The sequence below is a fragment of the Peromyscus californicus genome, unplaced genomic scaffold (assembly GCF_007827085.1).
Source record: "Peromyscus californicus insignis strain IS unplaced genomic scaffold, ASM782708v3 Scaffold_14__1_contigs__length_90479793_seg_2, whole genome shotgun sequence".
Lineage (NCBI taxonomy): Eukaryota > Metazoa > Chordata > Mammalia > Rodentia > Cricetidae > Peromyscus > Peromyscus californicus.
This window is the reverse complement of record NW_026294436.1, coordinates 69,535,793-69,547,993: the sequence shown is the minus strand read 5'-3', so window position 1 is coordinate 69,547,993 and position 12,201 is coordinate 69,535,793. Positions and strand designations below refer to the sequence as shown.

The 12,201-nt window shown below is 44.7% G+C and overlaps 1 protein-coding gene across 2 annotated transcripts in view; it reads left to right on the top strand.

Annotated features, from left to right (window-relative positions):
• Mtarc2 (mitochondrial amidoxime reducing component 2) overlaps positions 1-12,201 on the top strand; it is a 44,734-nt gene that overhangs the window by 25,929 nt on the left and 6,604 nt on the right. The window contains exons 5-8 of one of the 2 annotated variants that reach the window (XM_052737922.1): positions 450-511; positions 596-667; positions 3,533-3,680; positions 9,703-9,917. In XM_052737922.1, coding sequence (XP_052593882.1) covers positions 450-511; positions 596-667; positions 3,533-3,659 — 261 coding nt within the window. In that variant the 3' untranslated portion in view covers positions 3,660-3,680; positions 9,703-9,917. Of the gene's footprint in view, positions 1-449; positions 512-595; positions 668-3,532; positions 3,681-9,702; positions 9,918-12,201 lie in introns of those variants that run through there. The other variant, XM_052737923.1, reaches the window with a different exon arrangement.

Here is a 12,201-nt window from a genome sequence, read left to right as displayed (position 1 = left end):
GGGTTGTGACCCACAGGTTGAGAACCCTGAGCCACACCATCCGTGACAGTTGGCTTGTTTCAGAAGCTGTGGGTTTCTCATTGATTGCCACTGAAGCAGTCTGATGAGTCTGCTGGGAACTGCACGCTTTTAAGGCCTGTTCTTGCTGAATTGGCAGATTCAGTGATTGATTGTGAGTCAAGAGAACGATGCCTGGGCCTGGGAGGCGGTGCAGTGGTCGAGGGCTTGGCTCCTGTGCACGGGTGTTGGGTTCCATTCTCAGTGCTGTAAAAGAATTTTCTTTGAAGGTGAATCATGTCCTGAACCTGACAGTGCACTGCCTCTCTTGGGTGCTTTCTAGAGTTTTTTGTGTCCTTCTGTGTCTCCCTCCTTCCATTGATGTCATACCTAGTACCTGACCAAGATGAAGGAAGCCTGACTCTAAAAGACACCTCTCCCTTTTCTCCTAGGATACTTGGGGTGAACTCCTAATTGGTGATGTAGAGATGAAAAGGGTGTTGAGCTGCCCCAGGTAAAGATTGGGCTTGGACGTGGCCTCTGGGGTGTGGAGTGCACTGTGGTTTGCGGCCATCATCTAAGCGTGGGTCTTTGGCAGGTGCATTTTGACTACAGTGGACCCAGACACTGGGATCATAGACAGGAAGGAGCCACTGGAAACCCTGAAGAGGTAGGACGCTGGTGTGTGTGTGTGTGTGTGTGTGTGTGTGTGTGTGTGTGTGTGTGTGTGTGTGCCCTGTATTAATGTCACCTGTGCCCGAACTGCCCATGCACCAGGTGCTTGTGTCCCGGCTCCCAGGCGCCCCTGTGATTTGTATCACTCCTTCAATGCATGTGAACTTCTTCCTCTCTTTGTTTCTTTAATTTTCTGGTAATTTTTAGTTGCACAATATTCCATTTTGAAACTTTAATCTCTCATCAAGTTCTTTTGTGTGTTTGTGTGTGTGTGTGTGTGTGTGTGTGTGTGTGTGTGTGTGTGTGTGTAGGCCAGAGGTTGACACTGGATGACTTCCTCAGTCACTTCACTCTTTTTGGCTTTAAAAAAATATATTTATTTGTTTATTATTATGTATACAGTGTTCTGCCTGCATGTGTGCCTGCAGGCTATAAGAGGGTACCAGATCTCATTATAGATGGTTGTGAGCCACCATGTGGTTGCTGGGAATTGACTTCAGGACCTCTGGAAGAGCAGCCAGTGCTCTTAACTGCTGAGCCATCTCTCCAACCCTTGGGTTTGTTTTATAGTAGATTTCTTTTCTTCTTTTAAAAATGTTTATTTATTTATCTATTTATTTATTTATTCTTATTTTACTTTATTGATTTGATGTTTTGCCTGCATGTGTGTCTGTGTGAAGGTGTTGGATCCCCAGGAGCTGGAGTTACAGACAGTTGTGAACTACCATGTGGGTGCTGGGAATTGAACCCATATCCTCTGGAAGAGCAACCAGTGCTCTTAACCATTGAGCCATCTCTCCAGCCCCTAGATTTCTTTTCTTTTCTTTTTGTGATAATTTTTTAAAATGATGTTTGCATTGGTGTTCTGCCTGCATGTATGTCCGTCAGGGTGTCAGATCTTGGAGTTACAGAGAGTTGTGAGCTGCCATGTGGGTGCTCAGAATTGAACCCGGGTCCTCTGGAAGAGTAGTCAATGCTCTTAACTACTGAACTATCTCTCCAGCCCGAGAATTTATTCCAAAGGGCAGAACTCCTAGACACTCCAGCCAGTGTGCTCTGAGTCCCCTCGGTGAGGAAAGGTCTCCCATACTTCATTCCTATGCAGCCCTCTTATCTGAAGTGCCATGCACAATTCCTTATGGACACATTAACTTTTCTCTGGAATCTGGAATTTCAAACTTAAATTCATATTCCATGGCCACAATAGTCTCGACTTGGTCCAAACTGTCTGAGCCCGGGCCTTTAGATAATGCTAGGGGACTGAGAGTTTCCTGGGCCAGTCCTGGAGTTCTAAGACATAGAACTCAATCCTTGAATACCTCTAATGTCAAAGAAGTGTGTCACTATACTGGCAGGAAAAATGTGTGACCCCCAGTGGCACCTGTGCCAGTGCCAGAGACTGGCTGTGTAAGCCTCTTCCTGCCGGGACACAGAGTGGCGCTGAGTGGCTGGGCCCGGGCCGACAGCAGCAAGGAGATGAAGACACACAGTTGCCGTGGCTAAGCCAACCCAGGATGCACTTCACTTTATGTCTGAGACAAGGTCACTCACCAGCCGGGAACTTGCCAGTGAGCTCCAGGCACCACCTGTCTCTGCCTTCCCTGTGCCGGGATTCTCGGCAGGTGCCACTGGGCTTTTTCTGGCTGCTGGAGATCTGAACCCAGGTCCTCATTCCTGCACATCAGGCATTTTACCAACTGAGGCATCACCCAGCCCCTCTCATCAATTTCTAGTAATTCAAGAGGCCCTGGGTTCCATCTCAAACACTGCAAAAAAGAGAAAGGACGAAACCCCTTAGTTAACACTTGGGGGCTTGCCGTGTTTTGTCTGCCCTTCCTCTGTTCTGCTGTTTGTTTCTAACAGGTTTAGAGGTTGTCTCAGGACCCCCTGGGATTTACAGTGAAGGTAACTTTCTTCAGCCAGGTCTTAGACTTCATGGGCAGCCCCATTGGCCAGTGGCATCTCCGCTTTACTGTTCTTTTCCAGGGGAACTCCAGTTTTGAGCCTTCATGTTGGAGAAGCTGGGAGCACAGGGGGGTAGATGCCTTAAGCCAGAGCTCTGGCAAGTGTTCTCATTCCGTCGCTGAGGCAAAGAACCTGACAAAAGCAACTTAAGGGGGAAAGAGGTTTAGTTTAGCTCACAGTTCCAGGATACAGTGCATCACTGCGGGGAAGTTAAGGCAGGGACTTACAAACAGTCCCATCCCACCCATAGACGGTTGCTTGCCTGCGCTCAGCTTGACTTCTCCACTGTTAGACGGTTCAGGAGCCCCTGCCTAGGGAATGGTGCCGCCCACAGTGGGCTGGTAGCTTAATTAAGACATGCCCGCAGTCCAACCCAGTGCAGTCTCTCATTGAGACTCCCTTCTCAGGTGGTTCTAGGTTGTGTCATTGACAATGAAAGCTATTCAACACAGTGGGTGAGGGGTGGTTCCACTTGGAGAGTTCATGAGCATTTTTTCCCATAAGTTGTGAGTCCAAGGTACCTGTGTAATAAAGTATTTGTATAATACTTATACGAACCCACACTTACTGTTATTAATATTGTAACTATTATTATTTTGGTTTTTTTAGAGACAGGGTTTCTGTAGCCCTGGCTGTCCTAGGACTCACTTTGTAGATCAGGCTGGCCTCGAACTCAGAGATCCACCTGCCTTTGCCTCCCAAATGCTGGGATCACACCTGGCTTTAGAAAACCCATGATTATTTGACTACTTGCTTACAGCCATCCCCGCCCACCTTTAGAAGGGGCCTCTTGTTGACCCATACTTAGCCTAAGGAGCAAACATCTAAGTTCTGTAGAAAACACTAGACTGCTGTTTCCTTTTGGGACCTGATGATGGGTTCTGACTTCTTCCAGCTACCGCCAGTGTGACCCTTCTGTGAAGAGTTTGTACCAGACGGCCCCACTTTTTGGGATGTATTTCTCAGTGGAAAGAATTGGAAACCTGAGAGTCGGCGACCCTGTGTATCAGATGGTGGATTAGTGGACCCAGTCGGGTGACATGGTAAGAGTTTCATTTTGCTTCTAGAACCACATTTGACAATACAACCACATTTTCTTGTTTTCTGATACCTTAAAAATTTTTAAAAATATTTTTCTGGTTGGCGGTGGCACATGCCTTTAATCGCAGCATTTGGGAGACAGAGGCAGGTGGATCTCTTTGAGTTCAAGGCCAGCCTGGTCTACCAAGTGAGTTCCAGGACAGCCAGGGCTACACAGAAAAATTCTGTCTTGTAAAAACAAAGATTCGCTGCCGGGCGGTGGTGGCGCACGCCTTTAATCCCAGCACTCGGGAGGCAGAGCCAGGTGGATCTCTGTGAGTTCGAGGCCAGCCTGGACTACCAAGTGAGTTCCAGGAAAGGCGCAAAACTACACAGAGAAACCCTGTCTCGAAAAACCAAAAAAAAAAAAAAAAAAAAAAAAAAAAAAAAAAAAAAAAAAAAAACAAAGATTCTTTGACAACAAAAAAGGACTAAGGAATGAAGGGACATGATCCTCTGGGGTTAGGTGTCTTATTATTGTTGTTGTTTTCTGCCTGAGAAAAGGGAGAAATATTGAAAGCTAGTGTTTTATAAGACATTTCTTAAATGTAACTTAAAGAAAAAAGTCAGCCAGGTGGTGGTGGCAAACACCTTTAATTCCAGCACTCGGGAGGCAGAGCCAGGTGGATCTCTGTGAGTTCGAGGCTGAGATAGAAAATGATATTCTCACACTGATTGCATTAGGTCAGCTTGAGCTCTGAATCCTACAGACACAAGTTGAACCCTTAGTTACAGGAATGAGGAGTCATTGGAAGACCTCCCCTTGAAGGTTCTAAATGGCTCCCCTTGCAAAACCTGTTACCCAACCTCCCCAAAGCACTGTTCTTCTTTTTCTTTTAAGATTTACTGATTTTTAGCCGGGCAGTGGTGGTGCACGCCTTTAATCCCAGCATTCAGGAGACAGAGCCAGGCGGATCTGTGAGTTCGAGGTCAGCCTGGTCTACAAAGCGAGATCCAGGACAGGCACCAAAGCTACACAGAGAAACCCTGTCTCAAAAAACCAAAAAAAAAGCCGGGCGGTGGTGGCTCACGCCTTTAATCCCAGCACTCGGGAGGCAGAGCCAGGCGGATCTCTGTGAGTTCGAGGCCAGCCTGGACTACCAAGTGAGTTCCAGGAAAGGCGCAAAGCTACACAGAGAAACCCTGTCTCGAAAAACCAAAAAAAAAAAAAAAAAAAAAAAAAACCAAAAAAAAAAAAAATTTACTGATTTTCAGTTTATGTGTTAGAGTGCTTTGCCTGCAGGCCTGTATGTTTTGTGCACTGTATACACGTAGTACCTCAGAGGCCAGAAGAGGGTGCTGGATTCTGTGGAACTGGAGTTACAGGTGGCTCTAAGCTGCCATGTGGACTCTGGGAGCCATACCTAGGTCCTTTGTAAGAGCAGCCAGTGCTCTTAAACCCTCAGCCCCTATTTTCTAGTCCTTAAAGTCACCTCATGGCCAAAACCTTTGACTGAGACTTTTCTCTAATTCTTCCCTGGGATTCTCACATATGGTCACCCCTCTGCAGCCTTGCCACCTGCCCATGTGACTGACCATCTGTCTTAGGGTTTTCATTGCTGTGAAGAGACACCATGACCACCACAACTCTTATTAAGGAAACCATTTAATTGGAGCTGGCTTACAGTTTCAGAGGTTCAGTCCATTATCATCTGGCAGGACATGGCAGTGTCCAGGCAGACGTGGTGTTGGAGAAGGAATTGAGAGTTCTATATCTTGATCCTCAGGCAGCAGAAGGAGCTTGTATTCCATACTGGGCATAGCTTGAGCTTAGGAGACCTTAAAGACCCATCCCACTCCACAGTGACACACCTCCTCCAACAAGGCCATACCTGTTCCAACAAAGCCATACCTCCAAATAGTGCCTCTCCCTATGGGGGGCATTTTCTTTCACACCAGCACACCATCCTAAGGACAAAGTGCCCGAGTGGTTCATGTAGACTAAGTGTAACAACAGCTGCATTGGGGTTTATCTTTAGTTCTGATTCTCAATGGACTGCAAATAGAAGATAAGGGTTGTCCCCACCAAAACATTTAATAAAAGTTTTTTTGGTATTAATTCATTATATCAGAATATAATATAAACGTAAAGGTACTCAATGCATATTAGGTGTGATTTTTCCCCCCTTTTGAACTGTGGCACAGCTTTAAGGGACACTGTGGTAGAAATGTGAAAAAGGAAATGAAAAAAGGAAATCAATGTCTTTTGACTACTATTATGGGGTAAAAACCCAGAGACCACGTGGCATTACCAAAGATGGAATCAGAGTCTCTATTAAGCCAGCCTGCGATTGCCTGGAGAGACACCCTTCTCACAGAGCAGCCCCGAATGCATATTACAAGGAGTTTTTCGAGACAAAGAACAGAGAAAAGCTACATCCGGGTTGGCAGTTGCAAGGGGAGCAAGCAAGTGATCTAACAAGAGCCAGGAATATGCAGTTAGCTGGGGCGTTTTGACCCTGAGTTTCTAGAACAGGGTTGGGAGCTTTCCCACAGGACTTTTCAGGGCAGGAGGTAGAAACCAAAGATGGCTTAGCTGAGACAAGATGGAGAAAGCTTTACCAGGCTGGCCTCGAACTCAGAGATCCACCTGCCTCTGCCTCCTGAGTGCTGGGATTAAAGGCCACTATGTCTGACCCCATGCATTTTGTAAAAATCCCTGTGAGAGCGTCAGAGGTGGCTCAGTGGGGAAATGTGCTTGCCACCAGGTCTGAAATCCTTAGTTCAGTTCCCTAGACCCACATGGTGGAAGGAGAGAACCGGTTCTCCCAAGTTGCCCTTTGACCTCCACATGCATGTCATGCCCCCCCCCCCCCCCCCCCCCCCCGCAAATCAATAAATGCAATATAAAACATTTTAAAATAGCCAGATGTGATAGCTCATGCTTTTAGTCCTAGAACTTGGGAGGCAGAGACAGGTGGATCTTTGTTTGAGGCCAGCCTGGTCTATATAGTGAGTTCTAGGACAGCCGGTGCTACATAATAAGACCATGTTTCCAAAAAAGGGGGAAAAAAAGTTAAATAAAATCCTTGTGATTCGAAATTGGTGTATCTTATAATTGATCTGTCTTGGATTTGATGGAATATAGAAGATACTAGAGAGGAAATGGCAGATCTGATAGGACCTGGTCCTGCTGTTCCAGCTGTGGGTGACTGCGCCTGGGGTCAGTGCCTGAGCTCTGTGACTTCTGAGGATCTTTAGAAGTCCCCCGGGTCGCTTGGTGACAGACCTACCTATTCAGATGCTGCAGCAGACAAACCTAACAGCCCTCTGGCAACTTCTGTTTGCTCAGCTGTCCAGGAGGCCTGGAGTTTTAAAGACCCTAAGACAGTCTCTCGCCACCCCGATAGGGCCTGTGAGGGGGAAATGATAGTAGACACTTAAAAGATAAGCAGGCCGGGCTCCTGTGGGCCGACTGACCTGGCATCATGGAGCTGAGAAGACACAGCCAAGAGGCACGGTCCTCACCCAGCGTCCTGTTGTATTTTATGTGTGAAGAAGTAACTCTGCCCAGGCATTGTGTGGCCTTCAGGGGCTCAGGGAAACAGACAGCTTTTCTAGTGGGGTGATGGAGCAAAGTCTGAGAACAAAGTGCAGCCTGACCTTGCTGAGGAAGGTGTGGTGGTATTGTGTTCCCCAAAATATTGTGCACCCTAATAAATTTATCTGGAGTCAGAGAACAGACAGCCACTAGATACAGAGGCTAGAAAATGGTGGCACTCACACCTTTAATCCTAGCATTCCAGAGACAGAAATCCCTCTGGATCTCTGTGAGTTCAAGGCCACACTGGAAACAGCCAGGCATGGTGACACATGCCTTTAATCCCAAGAAGTGAGTCTTTAATCCCAGGGAGTGATGGCAAAAACAGAAAGATATATAAGGCGTGAGGACCAGAAACTAGAAGCTTTTGGCTGGTTAAGCTTTCAGGCTTTGGAGCAGCAGTTCAGCTGAGATTCATTCTGGATGAGGACTCAGAGGCTTCCAGTCTGAGGAAACAGGATCAGCTGAGGAACTGGCGAGGTGAGGAAGCTGTGGCTTGTTCTGCTTCTCTGATCTTCCAGCATTCATCCTAATAACTGGCTTCAGGTTTGATTTTATTAATAAGAACTTTTTAAGATTTCTGCTACAGGGAGGTAAGAAGGATCAGGGGGTTCTCCAGGGGCCCACGGTATGGAAGCTGGAAGGTCCGCTTTGGAGGGACAGACACCAAAGTTAGTTCCTATTTATTTACTTAAAAACTGAGGGGAGGGGGCTGCACACAGGGTTTTTTGTGTTGCCCAGGCAGGCCTCAAACTTACAATCCCCACCCCTGCCTCAGCCTCCTGATTGCTGAGGTGACTGGCATGTGCTACCATGTGTTGCTTACTTAAAATTTAAACACACAAAAGTTTGTATTCTGTTATAATGGCAATACATGTTAACCATGGCGAGTTCAGGAAAGGCTAGAGAATTAGAAAGATAGAAATCACCTACTTACACATTTTATGCAGGTAGAAGTTTTGTTTGTTCTATTTATTTGTGATATATGTATTTCATAGGCCACCACTATATGCAAATTTAATTTTGATAGCTTAATAATATACTATTTAAATGAATGATACTCTTTAAACATTTTTACAGTATTTGCTGCTTGTATTATATCCAACTATGTTATAAATAACAATATAATGGATCACTCTGTATGCCAGAGCATTTCAGAACTAGAGGATTTTCTACAACTTATATTTATAAAAGTAGAATTATTGACCATGGCATATATTTTTTTAGCATCTTGACAAATTATTTGTAAAAGAGTTGTTTTCGCTTTGTACTCGCTACATGTCATGCTGCATTAGTCATTTCCTGTTGCTCTAACAAAATACTTAAGGCTGAACACGCCATCGTGAAGAGAGGTTTAATTAGCTCATTGGTTCACAAGGCCGAAAGTCCAAGGTTAGGCGGTCCCCTCGGTTTGGTCTCTGGTAAGGCTCCCTTGACTGTGTCACAGTGTGGTTGATGGTATCATGGTGCAGAGAGCTCACATGGTGAGACAGGAAGACAGGCGGAGAGGGCCAAACTTCTCTTTTGAGACAAATATCTCTTCAGGGAGCAGGCATGGTGTCAATGTCACGGTCCTACTGCTGTGAAGAGACAGCGTGACCAAGGCAACTCTTATAAAAGAAAGCCTTTGGTTTGGGGCTGGCTTACAGTCTCAGAGGCTTAGTCCATTGTTATCATGGCCGCGGGCATGGTGCCAGGCAGATACGGCGCTAGAGAAGTAGCTGAGACCTACATTCTGACCTACCAGCAGAGAAAGGGCCTGGTGTGGTCTTTGGAAACCCCAAAGCCCACCCTACTGACACTTCCTCCAACAAGGCCACACCTCTAACCCTTTTAAACAGTTCCACTCCCTAGTGACTAATCTATGAACCCTATGGGGACATTCTTATTCAGACCACCAGACTGGGTATCTTAGTTGGGTTTCTATTGTTGTGATAAACACCATGATCAAAAACAACTTAGGCAAGGATTTATTTTGCTTACACTTGAAAGTAACAAACAGGGTGTGAGAAGAGATGGCTCAGAGGTTAAAAGCACTGATTGTTCTTCCAGAGATCCTGAGTTCAATTCCCGGCAACCACATGGTGGCTCACAACCATCTGTAATGAGATCTGGTGCCCTCTTCTGGCGGGCAGAGGTACATGCAGACAGAACACTGTATACATAATAAGTAAATAAACAAATAGATCTTAAAAAAATAAAAGTAACAAACAGTCCATCACTGAAGGAAGTCAGGACAGAAACTCAAGCAGGGCAGGAACATGGAAGTAGTAACTGAGGGAGAGTCCATGGAGGAAAACATCTTACTGGTTTGCTCCTCATGGTTTGCTCAGCCCGTCCCCCCCACCACCCATCTCTCTCCCCCCTCCCCTTCCTTCCTTTTTGAGTTATTTATGACCAATAGTCTGAGTAACACAATAATAGAGATCTTATCATTTATTTAGCTTCCAGGTCCTAGGAGATACTCCTGCGAGTCCTAACTGCCAGCCACGACCGTCTTCCTGAAAACGAACCTCCACTTTTCCTTCAGAGCTTCAGATGCCCTGAGTTAATTTGAGAAAGTACCAGAGGTGGTTTGAGAATGTGAGGGTGAATAAATTTTAGATAGTGCTGCTTTTAAAAATAAATAAAATTGTGTGTATGATGATTCTGAATGTTATTCCCAGTATCACCTTTTCTAATTACTGCCTTTAATATTGCTGAGTAAAGAAAGTTTGGAGTCAACTTAAAAGCTGCCACATTTTTTAAGGTTTATACTTTTTAATGGGGATATTGTGTGCGAGAAATGGGAAAACTAGTCCTCATGATCTTATGTGCTCACAGATGCCTGTTCTTGACCTGGCTGTTGAGTTCTGCTGAGTTTTCATTTATGGCTATCTTTGCCTTACAGAGTCAGGGTTCTGCTTAAATGTAGAAATGATTTTATAGATCATGGGGTTATTTTGTTTATAGATAGTGTCTTTATATTTTCCTTCTGATTCTATTAACATATATAAAATTTATCTCTAATTGTCAACTTCTCTAATTCTACAAGAAAATAGAATTTAAAAGCATAGAATCTTCGGAAGTAGGAATGAGCGAGAGAAACCATGAACACATTTTTTAATGTTCATATCTATTTTTCATAACAAAGATGAACTAGCTTGCTGTAAAAAGTAATGTAACATATAAATGAGTTAGCCCACTTAAAATTGTGTGGTTTCTTTGTCACTGGTAAGTGTGACTCTCTTCCTACTGCATCTGTGACATTTGCTTCTGGGTTTCTTTTCATCTTACAGAATCATTGTCACACATCTTCCCTGGTTCCAAACATTACCTCTTGCCACTGGTGTGTACAGGGCACCTTGAACTACATGATCATGCTGTCTAAGCCAGTGGTTCTCAACCTGTGAGTTGTAACCCTTTGAGAGGTCAAACGACCCTTTCACAGGGGTCGCATATCAGATATCCTGAATATCAGATATTTACATTATGATTCATAACAGGAGCAAAATTACAGTTATGAAGTGGCAATGAAAATAGTTTTATGGTTGGGGGTCACCACAACATGAGGATCTGTATTAAAGGCTACAGCATTAGGAAGGTTGTAGGCTCTAAGGCATTATGGCTGATGACTTCAAGAGACATCTAATAGTCAACAGGGGACAGCTGTTGCTTCTTTCTGTGCATGAGGCTGTGGGAGCACATAGAAGGTTACAATTAGTATTTAACAGGTCAACACACCAGACTAATAACTCTCTGATGGGGAGCCCCACTAGGCAAAGTCCGTGGGGTCACTGGCTGTGGAAACCAATTGTTTTCTGTCTGTAACTTTCTCATGTGCCACCACTTACCTCCCTAAAAAGAACAGTTGTGGGTTTCTTTCCACAGCCCATTAGTAGTGTGTTTTGTATCTTTTGGGCACACTTATAGCTGTGGATGGTCAGGAAGATGATTTCTGCTTAAGCTGTATAATTCTGATAATACTAGAATGTTTTTCATAACTGACACAGGACAGAAACAGTATTCTCAGTCACAAAGGTAGCTAATTTTGGACTTCAGAACAAATTCAAAGACTAGCTGAGAATAAACAAGGACAAATTCCCAAGTGTTTATTGCTAAATCAAGGTCAGACATGAAGCAACTTTGGTAGACATAACTCTGCGGTAATTCTCTTTCTGCACCTACCCCAACCACTCAAGTTTCAGCCAACTAACTGTTATTGTTGTCCTGAATGTCATTCTCTGTCTGGGAACACTAACCAACCTCTCAGGCTACATGCTTGGCCAAGCATTACTCACTGGCTGGTCAGCATGACCTTCCTAGCTCAAGAAAAACTATGTGACTTATCATGTGTTATGAGAATGGGTCGGACCCTAAAATGTAATGTATAGCTGTCCAGAGAGTATGCTGAAAGGGAGAAAGTGTGTGAGTGTGTGTAAGTGTATGTGTGGCTGTGCTGAAAGGGAGATGTAGCATCATGCAGAAGAGAGGTGTGTGTGGAGAATGTGTGGAGACATATAACTGTATATAGAAATATATGGCTGTGCAGGAGAAAGATGTGTGTAGGGCAGAAATGTGTGTGTAGAGGAGAGAGAATGAGTGAGGGAATGAGAAATGTAGAAGAGAAATGCAAGTTATGGATGAAGGAATGTAGCTGGGTAGAGAGAAGCATGTATAGAAGAGAGCTGTGTAGGAGAGAGCTGTGGGTAAGTGAAATGTATGTTACAAGAGATACAGCTGTAGGTATAGAGATGTAGCTATGTAGAGACAGAGATTGTCAGAAGATTTTTTTTTCAAGATGAAGTAAAAGAGAATTACCCTCAAATCGTATGTGAATTATTATAGAAAGGAAGTCTTTCTATCCCTGCTCTTGAGAAATTTTTCTCTGAGTAATCTTGGGTAGCAGTTCTGGGAGCTGGACTCCCAGGCTGTTAATACTGCCTTTGCCTTTGCTGGATTCT